Here is a 15,750-nt window from a genome sequence, read left to right on the forward strand (position 1 = left end):
TTAGAAACGGGGGAAATCATGGGAAACGTATACAATTGGTCTGATTTGTCTTTTCTCTCTCTATCAGAAGAGTCGAGGAGATTCCGAACTGCAGGAAATCATGAGGAAACAGCAAGAGAAAATTGAATCTGCCCCATGAATGCGCTTTCACGGACTGTCAATCAAACGGTCACCTGGCAACAGTGACCGTCAAGCAAACCCACCAATGAACTTAGATGACGTAGATTCTGCCACACCGTCGACCAAACGTCTAATTCAATATATTTTTTAATTTGTATATTTATTGTCGGTGCTTTTATTGTTATTAGTGTATGTACAAACGTATCCGCATGCATTATCTTGTTCATGCTGGAAAACACATGTAAGCTTATAAGACTCTTTATTGCATGAAAACAATGTATAGTTGAATCTCACAAAAACATGAACAGGTCACGCCTCAAAAACAAAAGAAAAATTTAATTACTTTTTTTTTCTTTCTTTTTTTCTTTATTCTACATTTTCATGACTTTTTTTTTAAAGATAAAAATAACTGATCAATAAACCCCATTAGGACCATTAACCATTTTTTTTGTGGTTTTGCATTTTCTTGACATTTTTTTCTCTCTCGTAATTTTAATTCTCAATTATTCACACCTCAAAATAAAAAATATAATTATGAAAAAAAAAACAGATTAGGACCATTAATCGTTTTTTTTTTTTTTTTTTTGGATATTTTGCATTTTCATGACGTTTTAACTTCTCAAAGTAATGCAGATATATATTTTAAAATATTTTTTTCTCGTAATTTTTATCCGGTTATTCAGACGAAAAATCTAAAGAAAAATGTAATTGTGAAAAATTTACTTTTTGGGGTTATTTTGCATTTGCATGTCATTGACATTTTTGTTTTGCATCTTCATGTAATTTCATGACATTTTCCTAGTAATCTTTTTTTCTCAATTCATAACATTTTTTTAACAAAAGCAATAAAAAATATAAAGCAGTACAATATATATATATATTTCACATCACAGTAATTCAAAAATGTGTTTTAAGTTGATGTGAATTGCAAAACAAAACGAAATGTTAAGCTAAATGTCTGTTTTGTGTTTGAAAGTGACCCGTGCATGTTCTTGACAGGCTGAGATTCTCCCGTGTCTACAGGATTGAGCGGCGTGAGCGTCTTCTCGGGGTTTGATGTATGATTGCAGTCTGTCACACTACACATGTAAATAATGTGCTAAACTCTGTCTCATCACGCATGTTCTGATGCTGACAGTTATGACGAATGAATGAGGCGAGAACAGTAAATTTATCAGATGGATTTCATGCGTGTCTTTTCTTCCTCTTGTCAACACTGTGTACTGAACAAGTGTTTGTAATGCGTACAAAAGGGAGTGTATAGAGAGAAGGATAGAGAGATAGAGAGAAGGATGATTTGGTGGATGAAGGATGATTTGGTTTGATCTTTAAAACACAACAGAGAGATGAGGTTTAATCAGTTTATTCAGATAACAATAGTAGGGCCACAAGTACAACCTCTTAGTATTATCCTCTGCTAGCTTGTCCAAATGTTATTTATAAAAACAAATCACTGTATTGTAAATTTAAGAAATAAAGTGACTACTAAAAGACTGTGCCTCAAAAATTACCCTCAGAATATTCAACGCATCTAAGCAACTCTGCAAATCTAAAATGCAGCGATTGTAATCCAGCAATCACAACTTTCACGTACATTCACGCACATTCACGGACCTTCAAATACATCCTTTATTAGGATCGAGACGCGCATCTTTGATCAGTCTTTAAAAACACATTCAAAGTGCCACAATTATGCTTCAATATCAAAAGTAAGTGCTAAACGTCATTTTAGTGAACTGATTGACTGGTGGTTTAGTTGATGTCTAGTCTGAGAGATTCTCGCTCTGATTGGTGGATATTTCTTTGCTTCTCGAATGAGGTTTTTATTTGTTGAGGTACGCATCCAGCCAGAGTTCTCCGGATTTCTCCAAAGACCTGAGAGGAGAAGAAGAAGAATACAGTGAAGCATCTGCCAGTAAATGCACACAAAATACAGGTCAGGACCCCTTGCCGTCGCTTTATAACACACAGGATATACTCCATTGCTTTCAATGAGAAATCTTTACCATTAATACACAGATACACATTTAAAAACAAGTCTCGCCCTGCATTATTTCATCATATGTGACCCTGGATCACAAAACCAGTCACAAGTCGCACGGGTATATCTGTGGCAATAGCCAACAATACAATTGTATGGGTCAAAATGATAGATTTTATCTTTTATGCCAAAAATCATGAGGATATTAAGTAAAGATCATGTTCCATGAAGGTATTTTGTAAATTTCCTACCGTAAATATAATAAAACATTTATTTTTGTGAGTGAATGCAGCACAATCGCCAACATAAACGGAGAACTTTAAAGGAGGTTTCGATTTAAACCCTCAGATTCCAGATTTTCAAATCGTTTTTTATTATCCAATCCTAACAAACCATACATCCATAAAAAGCTTATTTATTCAGCTTTCAGATGATGTATAAATCTCAATTGCAGAAAATTGACCCATGTGACTGGTTTTGTGGTCCAGGGTCTCATTGTTTATACGTCATATAACATGTTCAATTGGTTGTGAATGTCAACTTTTTAAAGGAAGAGTTCCTGAATCGGTGAAAGCAAGAGATGTTCATGAGTGTGTCATACCTGACGACGTCCGCGAAGGCCCCGTGCAAGGTCTTCTCTTGGTACTTGACTCCGTATTTGGCACATAACTCTCGAACGTGTGGGGCGGCGCGCCAGTAATTGTGCCGAGGCATTGTGGGGAAGAGACTGGGACAAGAACAAACCGCAGTTATGAAACGCCGAAGATACACTGATAGAGAAACGTATTCGGCACAGAAAGTGTGCTTGAGGTTTTCTTACTGGTGCTCGATCTGAAAGTTGAGGTGTCCGCTGAACCAGTCGTTGAAGGAGGATTGCTCAATGTTACAGGTTGCGACCAGCTAAATGAGAGAGATGTAAGCGTTGACATGATAGGACGGCTAGTTTGGAAACCCAGTGATGCTGTGATGGGTCAGAACGTACCTGCATGTTGAGCCAGTCGTGGTGTTGCTCATAGTCGATGTTCATGGGGATGTGGCTCATCTGGGTCACCCACACGAACCAGTGACTCTCCAGGAACCTGCGGCACACAGGAACAACACATTCATACCCACATCATGTGACTTATCATGTGACCAGGGGGTCTGCCAAATATTGCTTGGTCTCAAACTCATTTTTATTTAAAAAATAAAATATTAATTGAATGTCACTCAAAGTAAAATTCACATAATTGCTTTTGATTGTACATCAGTAATCACTGATTGAATGGCTTTGTTAGCATCTTAAAATATGTAAATTTATACTTTGATACCAGAAATTTAATGTAGCAATTAGTGATGCACCGAAAAGCTGAAATCTTTGACCGAAAGGCGTTTTTTGATGGTGATTTATTAAATCAATCTTTTATTTTGATGAAGATCTTTAAATCTACGCTGCATTCAGTTGATGTGTGTTTTAGTGTTTCAAACGCGGAAAGACGTCCATTAAACAGCTTGCAAACGATACAGAACATTTACCTCAGGAAAGCCATTCAGTGTCTATACTCATAAATATATGCAGTATACAACATATTCTTTATAGTTTTACTTAACATGTTGTCTTCATAATCGAATGTGTTTGAATAACTCTGTCATGGAAATGAGTTATTACAGCCACTGTGTGAAATGTTTATATAGCAACAATGAATCTGAGTAGAAACAAAAGGCTGATTTAAAGCCTTGTGTAAAATATTTAAATAGTAGTCATTCATCTAGCAGATCTCATTGAGTAAATCATAAACACAATTTTTTTTAGGATTTTTAACATGAAACTTTGTTTTTATGACATGAAATGTTTGTACTTTTAACTATGCATTTGTCAAAAATGAACTAAAATGAACTACTGAAGGAAAATGGATTTAAATAAAAATATGATGTAATGTATACACACATTCACACTTTTTATTTTACATTCATATAAATTTAGCCTAACATCTTTCTGTTGCTCCATATAAATTCCACATAAACTCCACAGAAAACAACTCGAATGAAACTGGGCAACACCCACTAAAGATCCTTATTTTTGTTAAGTGAAAGAAAAGCATGGTACTAGATGGTACATGTGCAAAAAACATGGTATTTTTTGTAAAGTGTGTGTGTGTATTTTGTAAGGGTGCTTCTCATCCATTGAAAAGGCACTTGAAATATAAAATCTACAAAACATGTGTAAAGCAGTAGTAGATAAAATGATGTTTCGTACCTCACGAAATTGAACAGAATCACCGACCAAAACACACCGTAGAACGGCGTGTAACACAGGAAGTATCGAACGTAGTAACTTATACACCACGCGAGGTCCTAAAAAGATAAGACGAGGGGAGATAAGATAAGATAAGGACAGAGAAAGTGCTTATAAAAGCACGTACCACTGCAACAAAGCAGCAAGAGTCAAAGTGATCATAACTTACCACCCAAAGACCATGTGAGATCATATTGTGAAAGATCTGGAACTGGAAATACACTGGAATGAGCAGAGGAGGTCCGACTGAGGACGAGTGACAGAGAGAGAGAGACGGTAAACATCAAGACACAACAAGCATAGTTGATGGTTTCTATCGTAACCAGACGTATAAGACCTGAGCGAGATGTTTCTAGTGAAATAATATATAAATATAGTTCTGTCATGACAACTCTTGGAGTATTTTGCATGATAATAGATATGATAATGTTACATGTTTGGTAATCGATCTGATATGCTGCTGCTGTTGGTTATTGTTGTTAATGCAGAGCAAGTACGGGACTTACTACTACAAACACACACACACGACACACTGCTGTGAGCAAGTCAGACATGCTGCTGCTGTATGAAGCACACATGAATTACCCATCAGCAGATCAATCAGTAGAAGCTTTCTGCATTTTTACATTTTCAAAAATCATCACAACATGATTTATAAGCCGTTTTCCTCAAGGGGGCCAACATTTTTTGGATATTGCCATCTTTGTGCGGACATTTAGACCTCATAATGTAAGGTTTATCAGTCCTAACACACACACAGGTACATATTATAGTCTATTTATATAAGGTATATTAAGATTAAACAATATTCAACAATATCCAATGGGACTCTAAGAATAAAAAAGTAGCGTAGAAACTTCAGTTTATCCATTATGGTCTTATTTGATTCTCATTAGGATCATTTACGATCTAAGGCCGGCGACACACTGGCTGCGTGGCGTGTCCGTTTTCATTTCGGCTCCCATTAACAGGTTAGCATGCTAGAAATAGAACCGACGCCTATTTTTCACGCGACACGCGAGCGTGTTGGAAGCGTTTCCAGGCAAAATAGAATAAGAAAAGATGTTTATATGTCATTTTGACACGAATACTTATTAATAAATGACATTTTGATGAGGTTTTGACATAAATGTAAAAAAAAAAAAAATTATCGATTTTCAAATATTGCACCTGTCAATACAGACCGAAATATTCTGTAGCCTATTTTGCCGTCAACACTGCCGACGTTGTCTTTGTTGGCATATATTTATGTTTAACATGAAGGATAGGCCTTCCACAACTCTCTCCCCGTATGTCGAATACATCACCAATGAGGCTCATCATATGTCACCTAGCAGCAGCAGCAGCGCCGCGTCAGACACGTTTCTGATGTGCAAAGACATAGAAAACGCCACGCAGTCAGTGTGTCGCCGGCCTAAACTATCCTGAAAGCATTCCTGGGGAGCTTCTGAGCAGACAGCCACTGTGGCATACACTCACTTACTGAAGAAGAAGTACTTGTGCTGATGGTTGTAAGGCAGATGCTTGATCTTCTTAACGCCGTACTGTGGTAAAGACAGACAAATCAGAGTCCATCTAGTGTTTTCATGTGTGTTTCCTGAGGAGAGTGTGTTTGTACCTCCACAGGCTGCACTTTTCCAACTACAAACGCATTGAGCATGTTGACGTCCGGGTCCTTTTTGAACACGTTGGGTTTAGCATGATGCTGGAAGTGGCGATGGTTCCACCAACCCGCAGATGCTCCCTGAAGCACACAAACACATATGTACACAGGCCGATACGACATGCTGACACGCTCAAACAGAACATCACTAGTGACCAATCTGGATGCTACTTTCACAGTAATGTGAACTTACATGCTACTGTAGATGAGTTTGATCTTAGCATGTTGCTAAGCTAATGATATTTGATACTCTAATAAGTAGCATAAATAGTATAAAAATACAGAGCACAAACAAATATTGGGGTAACTAAAATAGCTTATTTTTAATTAGACTACATATTTTGGTATTGAGCGAATTATATTGATCTTATCATCTCTCAAATTTATAAGCATATCTCTCGCTTCATCCTCAGTTTTCACAAATGTGTCATTGTGTGATTTCAGTCAGACTAAAGCATTTATTCCCAAATGAAATCAAACTTTTAAAGTTGTAAATGCATTTACAATGTGCAAATGTCATGAAGGAACAAACCCTCAGTTTTATTTAAATACCCCAGTAAGACTTTCAAACATGGAATTTAATCATTTGGATTTTTAGAGAATTTTTTTAAATCATTTCTATCATTGAATTAAGTGGTATATGTTTAAACGTGTTATATATAATGTGTATCTACTGTAGAGTCCAAGACAAATTTCAATCAAATATATACTCAATTCAAATGGTCTACAGCTAGGCTAATGAACTGTATTAGTTAGTGGAAGAACCGTTCCATATTTATGGTTATTAACAGATGAAATGTTTCGAGAACATGTCGGTACCTTCAGGTGTCCGATGATAAATTTGTGCACAAGGTGATTCCATCGAGAGGTTTTAAACACGGACAGATGACCGAAGTCGTGCTGCAACCATCCAGCCTGCGACTACAGACACATTAAAACAAAAACATGAACAAGTGCTGTAAAACTAAAAACAAGCAGGTCTTCGCAGGTTTAAGATGGACGTCACATTTATATAGTTCGTTTTTGTTCCCAATTTACTAAGAAAACTGGTTCGTTTTCCAGCTTGTGGACATCCAAAACAAAACACATTTTACACAACCCTGCTGCTTTTTTAACACGGTTTAAAGGCCGTCATAATGATGTCAAACCGCGTCAGTCGTACCTGTGCAGTACCCAGTAAAACAGCAACGACGGCCGTGTTGATCCAGCCGGTTCCCAAGTACCACACCATCATCAGAGCGATGGCCTCCAGGAGCAGAATGTGACTCAGATGTAAGATGAAAAACAGCGGCTGGGTTTTGAAACACCCCTCAGCCTCCAGACGCTCACGAAGGGCTCGGAAATCCTCCACAAGAGCCGCCTGACGGAGGAAAGAGAACACACACTCAACTATAGCTGTGTTCACACGTAAATGCAGGAGTGAATCGACTAGTTTTTTTAAGCGATATCTCAAAATCTGAATGAAAATAGGCAGATGGACACATAGCTAGTGTTGAAAATAACTGTGCATACAGATGACTCAGAAGAGGAGTGATAACCAAACTGGTGTTCGTGACCCATGTCGTTGGTACAATAACATCCGTATTGTGTAGCACATTGAATTGAGAATGCCTTTTAAAGGATTAGTTCACCCCAAAATGAAAATTTCCTAATAATTTACTCACCCCAGTGCCATCCAAGATATCCATGTCTTTCTTTCCTCAGTGGGAGAGAAATTATGTTTTTTGAGGAAAACATTTCTGGATTTTTCTTCTAACAATGGACTTGATTGGTTACCATCGTTTTTAAGTCCAAATCAATGCAGTTTCAAAAGTCTTTGAAGTGTTTAAACGGGCTGTACGCGATCACAGCTGAAGAAGAGGTTGTTATCTAGCGAAACGATAGGTCATTTTCAAACTTTTTAAATAATTTATAGACTTTTTACAACAATCGGACAGGGAACTACGTCATCACGTTGAAAGGTCGCGCCGGCGCCGGCAGAAGTACCGCCCCACTGTTTACAATGCGACCGTACGTAGGAGGATAGTTCAAATAGTATTGTTTGCTATTATATATATAGTAATAGTATTCAGTGAATATGAATATGAATAGTATATGAATAACATTCTGATGAATATGAATAGTAGTTCAAATAGTATTGCCGGCGCCGGCGTGACCTTTCAACGTGATGACGTAGTTCCCTGTCCGTTTGTTGATCAGCTCAATCCGAACTATTGAAGGTAAAAAGTCTATAAATTATAATTTTTTCGTTTCGCTAGATAACAACCTCTTCTTCAGCTGTGATCGCGTACAGCCCGTTTAAACACTTCAAAGACTTTTGAAACTGCATTGATTTGGACTTAAAAACCATGGTAACCAATGAAGTCCATTGCTAGAAGAAAAATCCAGAAATGTTTTCCTCCAAAAAACATAATTTCTCTCCCACTGAGGAAAGAAAGACATGGATATCTTGGATGGCATTGGGGTGAGTAAATTATTAGGACATTTTCATTTTGGGGTGAACTAATCCTTTAACTCTTTCCCTGACAGCGTTTTTGAAAAAAGTTGATTGTTTTTACAAAAGTTTCATGGCCACCGAAAATATTTTGTTGTATGAATATCTGAACATGTAATATATAAAAAAAAAAAAAAAAAAAAAAAAAAAAAAGGTTTTATTTAAGATGAATGCGTTCTTTTTATCAACACTTGAATGTGGGTAAGTTACATTAAAAATAAAAAATTTAATTTGAACAAAAAGCTGAAAAAATCACATCTGGATGGGATTCAGATCAATGATCAAACCACAGATCGAGTCCATCAACACCTCCGAAGCTTCACAGTCCTAGCGCTCGTCCTGGACATTTCTCTCAGTAGCATTAGGCAGTTTTGATTTATGCGGTTTAATGTTGACGATCGTGTTATTTTACACGTGTAAAATTGTTTCTGCTTCTTCTTCGCCTGTGTTTTGATCAGGAGATTCAGTACTCTTTCAGACGATGTGTAATAGCGCCCCCTATCGTAAAACAGTGAAAACACGGGAAGCTAAAAAGATTCCGTCAACGGCGGGGAAAGAGTTAAATTGCAATTCAATTATTCAATTTGAACTGAGGAAGGAAACAGGACGTACAATTTTAATTAAAAGAAGTTGAAATAAACTGCAATGAAAATTTAAATGACTGTAACACTGAGCAAATGCTGTTATCTAAGGAGACTTACAAATGTGGAAAATCACAAGCAATATGTTGTTTAACTGCAAAAATTAATTTTAGAAAAGGGAAGTTCATACTTATAAAGATCGTTTGACAGTCTCGTTTTAAAGTGTACAAAAAAAAAAAAGTTGTATAAGTCTAACAGGAAGACAGATGCATTTGTTTCCCAGAATGCAATGACCTGATACATTTCTTTGAATTGTAATTCAGTAAATTCAAATTCGTGTCATCCCAATTTGAAGTGACTTTTCAACTTTAGATTTGGCACACCTGAAGGTCATTCCTATATTATTAACTCTGATTTTTTTAAGGTCTGACCATGGAAATGTTCTCACTTAATTTATTTTTATTCATAGTAATTCATCATAAATATGAATATGCAAAACCCAGATATATTATGTAAATGTATATTCTAAGTGACTAAGGTGTCAAGGCAATATTTTACACCCGAAACCTCACAGGTTTTATTAATCTTTTCTGTGTGAGTTAGAATCTTTAGTAAAGTCTCGATACTCACATTTTTCTGCCGGTCTAGACTGGGTTCAGATGCCTCAAGCTCCCCGATTAACAGCGGCTTCATGTATTTTCTCACCAGCGGAAGGTCTGGATGAAATGCAGTAAACGCCTCCTGTCACACCAGATAAAACATATATTCAACACTGATAATCTTTATTTGAAGTTTATCTGAAACAATTAAAACAACACAAGAACAAAAAAACGCTTGAAGATTGTTTCCTGAAACTCTTTGGCTAGGTCTTAAAATTGAATAAGGAAGTTGATTATGTGGCATTAAACACATGCTTATAATGCTGTCTAGTTAGGCAATCACTGTTTTGCAGTAATCCAGTATTTTTGCAGTTCCGTGTTCGTGAATTGGTCTGAATGAACAACATTATGGTGTTAATGGGAAGAAGACTAATTAAAAAGTAATCAATCAATAAAATAAAATAAAAATAAAACCTGAAATGGCCTGAAAAAATAGTGAGCAATCAGCTTGGTGATATTAAAGTTACATCTTCATGGGTTTCCATCCAAACGTAAAGCAAATCTTTTTAAAGAGTCGAACAATTTAAAGATTCGAACAAAAGAAAAAACAAATGTCAATTAGCTGCGTTTCCATCAAGTTGTTCGAGCGGACGACGGTGGTTTTCATAACCTACGAAAAAAACACCATCAGCAGAAATGCAAATGCGTTTCCATCCCTCATTATTCGCGTGAACTTTTTTTCGCACAAGTAAAAAAGAAAAACTCGAGCGAGCGTAAAAGCTTTTTATGCGAATTAAGGGATTTTCTCCCCCGAAATTTGGCCTTTCCATCACTCGTTTCTGATGCGATGCTTCAAAATGCGCATGAAAACAGGGTGATGGAAACATATGAGTGTTTACCGAGCTTTGATGACTGACGAATGATACGAAAATAAGTCGACTAATAAAAAGAACTCAGTTCGAAAGTAAAATTTATTGTTCAAATTGTTACTGCCGTTGGTTATTATTTTGGATGTAAAAATGCTTTTTTTTTTTTGCTAATAATTGTTGGGATTTATACTTGGTTTTAATAAATAGAGGATTAATTACATAGTTAATGTTAAAATACAAAATAGAATTGTATAAGGTTTGTATTATTGTATTATTTAACCAGGAAAATGTGACAAAATTAAATTAACTAAGTTAACTTACGTCAGCCTTACAATACATTATTCTATATAAAACAATAGTGGATTTAACATCAAAATGTAATGTTAAAATATATGTCTATATACAGTACCAGTCAAAAGTTTGGAAACATTACTATTTTTAATGTTTTTGAAAGAAGTCTCTTATGCTCATCAAGCCTGCAATTAAAAACAAACAAAAAAAAAAAACAGTAATATTATGAAATATTATTACAATTTAAAATAATGGTTCTCTTTTTTAATATACTTTAAAATGTAATTTATTTTTGTGATGCAAAGCTGAATTTTCATCAGCAAGTACTCCAGTCTTTGGTGTCTTATGATCCTTCAGAAATCATTCTAATATGCTGATTTATGATCAATGTTGGAAACAGTTGTGCTGCTTAATATTTTTTTTATAACCTGAGATACTTTTTTCAGGATTATTTGATGAATAAAAAGTTAAAAAGAACCGTATTTATTTAGAATAGAAATCTTTTGTAACAATATGCACTACCGTTCAAAAGTTTGGGAACAATAACTATTTTTTTTTTAAGAAATTAGTACTTTAATTCAACAAGGATGCGTTAAATTGATAAAAGGTGATGGTAACGATTTATATTGTTAGAAATGTTTTTATTTTGAATAAATGCTGTTTTTATGAATAAATGCTGTTAACGTTTTACTCATCAATGAATCCTGAAAAAAGTATTGCAAAAATATATATTAAACAGCACAACTGTTTCCATCATTGATAATAACTGAGTATCAAATCATCATATTAGAATGATTTCTGAAGGATCATAAGACACCAAAGACTGGAGTACTTGCTGATGAAAATTCAGCTTTGCATCACAAAAATAAATTACATTTTAAAATATATTAAAAAAGAGAACCATTATTTTAAATTGTCATAATATTTCATAATATTACTGTTTTTTTTTTTTTTTTTTAACTGCAGGCTTGATGAGCATAAGAGACTTCTTGCAAAAGCATTAAAAATAGTAATGTTTCCAAACTTTTGACTGGTACTGTATATACTATAAGGACTTTGCCTCCTCATTTCAGAAAACCACTGCACGTCAATGGTGCCTCACTAAGTTGAGACACAGCCATTGTTTATTTTAATTTTTTTTAGAAATCTGGTGTATATAAAAGTTCTATGTTAGCATGTTAATGTTGAGTGTTTTACCGTCGCATCTTCTCCAGCATGGTGTCCGAGGATCCTCAGTCCCCCGGGGTGTCTCTTCACCCACTGGCTCACATTATAAACCTTCCTTTCAACCACGATCCACTGATCTCCAAACTTGGTGTGTTTCTGCACCTCCTCCCAGGTGTAAGTGCTGAACCTCCCATTGGTTTCGGTGATCCGGTCCGTCTGCTGTCCTCCGCCGCCCATCGCTGATCAAACTCTGACTGCTGCTTACTGTGCACTGTAACACCTTCAAGCACCTTAACCAAAAATAACAGTTTAATATGAACATTTGTGCAGGTGCTCCGTCTAAGAACAGTTCGACTGACTTTGGCAAAACATGCAACAGTGTCATTTAATGTTCACTTCTGCTCAATTTAATGCAAAAAAAAAAAAACCCACACTGTACAATTTTAGTCAGGTAATCAAAAAAAGTGCAGTCTAAATCCATTTTATTCAGGTCTACATTGTTGCAGAAACTGAAAAGCTGTCTAGATAGGCAGCTCACTAGGTTATGAGACACAGCCCCATTGTTCATGACCGTTTGATTTCCACACTGGAAAAATTTTTGTCAGGCAGTGTTTCTACATTATTAATTATTGCAATTTAATTGTTTTTCCCTTGAAAGAGTAAAGTAAGGGATTACTAAATTTTTCGGTAATTTCATTACAGTTACGTCTGATGCAAATGCATTAAATACTGTAACATATTGGATTTAACATCAAAATGTAATGTTAAAATATATGTTTTTGATGAAACCTTCTACCTTTAAATACCTTGGTCAGTTCAAGAATAATTTAAGCAACTGAATGAGACAATGGATGCTCACATAATCTCATTATTATGCATAAAACACCCGAAGGGTCGTGCTGAAATACACGTCACGTACCAAACGATTACTTCCTTATTTTGCGTTCGTCGTTGTTTTTTTGTGTTTTTTTTACCACTTTGCATGACAAAATAGCATGCAAAAAAATAATTAAAAAAGCAGGAATGAAAGCACTACAAAAAAAGAAACAGCTCTAGATTCTTCAGAACTGCCAACTAGGACATTACAAATGAATATGACGTTGAACGCTGCACAAAATCATCCTTTCTCTTAAAAAAAATTACCTTGATGAACTAGTGATTTCAATTCATGTGCATCCGTTGTTATATAACATGAGCAGAAAGAATAAAGTAGCCTACACCGAGTTTAAACTGTCAATCATTTACTCACCTTCTCAGCAGGCACTTTGATCACACACTCATTTAGTTTGTGTGAGAACGAGAAAGAGAAGCATCACTTTTTCATCACTTGTACTTCTGTTGAATTCCGAACAGATCATTCGAGCGCCAGCGGCCAATCAGCGCGCAGACTCAGCGCCAGTCTCGCGCACCATCAGCCAATAGGAGGAGAGAGAGAACTTTGGAAGGGTGGGGAGAGGCCGGAGATAAAGAGGAGTTACTCAGGTTCGAGGACCACATCGGCAAAGTGCGGTCATACTGTAACAATGCCTGCGAGTTTAACAGACATATAATGTAAAAGTTCTGCATTAAAAACACGTTCATTGTTTCTTATCTAAACAATTGCAGGGCAAAAGCAAATTATGTGTAATAATACAGTGATAGAATTTGGAATGAACGAGATATCTTACTCTAAAATACTGAAAAAAAGACAATAACATATACATTATCTATATTCTGCTATAGCCTATTTAAAAAAGAACTGTGATATTGTTTTGTCTGTGTGGATAACGCTTTGCCTATTTTTAATAGCTATGTCTCATTAAGAGTTTTGAAGCATCATGATTGTCATGATTGTATCTGTTAATTATAATGAATACAGCTCTTATATATAATGAATATATAATATTAGAATATATAGAATTAGAATATATAATATACAGCTCTTATATAATATATACCAAAATGCCCTCTGTAATGCCCCAAACCGGCTGTCAGTGGTTGCAATATGAATTCTCAATACATGATATTAAGCACAGTTCCAGCATTTCATATGTTAAGAGTCCTTTACTAAAGTTTCTTTGAATAAATAGGCAGATTGGTGACTGATCAGACTGTTAAAACATTTCAAATGCATCAAAAAAAGAAGACCTTTGGACTTTTCCACGCAAAGAAAACACCACAGACTTCTTCTGAACCGGCGTTTATCTAGAGCTGCATTTTACCATCCTTAATTTGTATCATGGCTTTAAAAGTTGTATTAACATCTATGAAAAGATTCTTCATTGTCAAGCATTTATTCTCTGATAATGCTCATGATAAAATAAGATAAGATAATTAGATGCTCATAAATGCTCAATTAAATGCAGGTACAGAGACTCATAAAAGGACATTTTGCAAATGCAACATTATTAAACTCCCTTTAATTCACAATTTCTTTCACTAAATTTTGGCCGACCTTAAAAATTTTCTCCTAACATTAGAAAGAAAAGTCTCTATATACCAGTAAAAGTATACTTTAGGGTATATCTTTACATTTAAGTATTATTTCCAATCCATTCAATAAACAGGCATGATGTATACAGTATATGCAGGCGATACATAATGTCATCTTGACCTGAATGGTTTCAAATGTGCTCAAATGTGCCAAAACCTTTGGCCTACATCATGGTTGTCGGGACAGGACACATTATACACCTTATAAATTTGGATTATGCATTTTAATTAGGTGACACACCCTTAATAATCCTGACAGCAACATAGTGTCGGCCCAGATCCGGCCCACATCTGGAACATCCTGGAAGTGGGCCGACACTATGTTGCTGTCTCTTGATTAAGGACTTCTTTCTAATTTTTAAAACGTGGTTTAGCCTAGACATTGTTGTTCCTAAATGCAATCATGCAGAAAACCAGTTGTAATGGCTGGCCTACATTCATAAAGTTATGCAGGCAGATGGAAGATGCAGACATTTGATAGGCCTACTATTGTGTTTATCCACTTCAAACATTAAATACTGAATCAAATGTTTTGAGTAGTTTACATAAAAGTGTCTAGGAAGCAAAACACAACTTCCAAAGGATGGATAAATCAGGAACTAGTTTGCAGCTCCGATGAGTGTGCATGGAAATCACTGTTGTCCAAAACTTACATTGTCCCTCTGTTCACTAAAGAAAGCTTGTAAGATCAAAACATGCGTAAATAAAGTGGATAAACTTTATAAAAACCTGAACCTTGCGAAGTCCCACCGATTATTAAAATACCAGTGTTTAAAGTCGGCATGAAACGGAAGTTGCGATAGTCTTTTATTCCCCATATCCGAATGAAACGGCTTCTCGAACAAGAACAACTGTATAAGGCGAAAGGAATTGATTGGATGGTTTGATGGTTGTGGTTTGCTATTGGTCGATATCATGTGAGTGACAGTTTGTCCCGCATTCATCATCAGAGAAGAGAAGCGATGAAGACGGAGGGTAAATAAGGATATTAGGCCTCATGAATTAAAAAAAGAATTATGTGCACGGATCATTTAGAATAAATACTGCAATATTCCATAAAAAAAAAAAAAAAAAGAACTGTCCGTTTTGATTTCATGACTGTAATGATGACAAAAATGGACCATTTCATAACTGAAGAATTGAAAATAGGGTTGTGCATTAATTATAAAAGGAATGAGGAAACTTTAAAAGGATCTCAAGCATAATAAAAAAATTATATTGACTGATCTCTGACCGAT

The 15,750-nt window shown here is 35.5% G+C and overlaps 2 protein-coding genes across 4 annotated transcripts in view; one reads left to right on the forward strand and one right to left on the reverse strand.

Annotated features, from left to right (window-relative positions):
* eps8l2 (EPS8 signaling adaptor L2) overlaps positions 1 to 1,614 on the forward strand; it is a 47,733-nt gene extending 46,119 nt beyond the window's left edge. For both annotated transcript variants that reach the window (XM_084396424.1, XM_084396423.1), the window contains one exon: positions 68 to 1,614. In XM_084396424.1, coding sequence (XP_084252550.1) covers positions 68 to 139 — 72 coding nt within the window. In that variant the 3' untranslated portion in view covers positions 140 to 1,614. The remainder of the gene's footprint in view (positions 1 to 67) is intronic.
* Positions 1,468 to 13,403, reverse strand: fads2 (fatty acid desaturase 2). 2 transcript variants are annotated; one of them, XM_084396425.1, is made up of 13 exons: positions 13,290 to 13,403; positions 12,071 to 12,330; positions 9,745 to 9,855; positions 7,202 to 7,399; positions 6,859 to 6,960; positions 5,995 to 6,120; positions 5,860 to 5,920; positions 4,546 to 4,622; positions 4,338 to 4,435; positions 3,084 to 3,180; positions 2,922 to 3,001; positions 2,703 to 2,828; positions 1,468 to 1,995 (listed from the first exon to the last, which is right to left on the reverse strand). In XM_084396425.1, exons 2-13 carry the CDS (start codon positions 12,275 to 12,277, stop codon positions 1,944 to 1,946), a joined length of 1,335 nt encoding a protein of 444 aa, XP_084252551.1. In that variant the 5' UTR covers positions 12,278 to 12,330; positions 13,290 to 13,403; the 3' UTR covers positions 1,468 to 1,943. The 2 variants fall into 2 exon arrangements, with proteins under 2 accessions (XP_084252551.1, XP_084252552.1); XM_084396426.1 differs by having other exon boundaries at positions 12,071 to 12,320; positions 13,290 to 13,384.
* Between the last annotated feature and the right edge of the window lie 2,347 nt (positions 13,404 to 15,750).

This window comes from Rutilus rutilus, assembly GCF_951802725.1.
Source record: "Rutilus rutilus genome assembly, chromosome: 23".
In the NCBI taxonomy this organism is placed as follows: Eukaryota; Metazoa; Chordata; class Actinopteri; order Cypriniformes; family Leuciscidae; genus Rutilus; species Rutilus rutilus.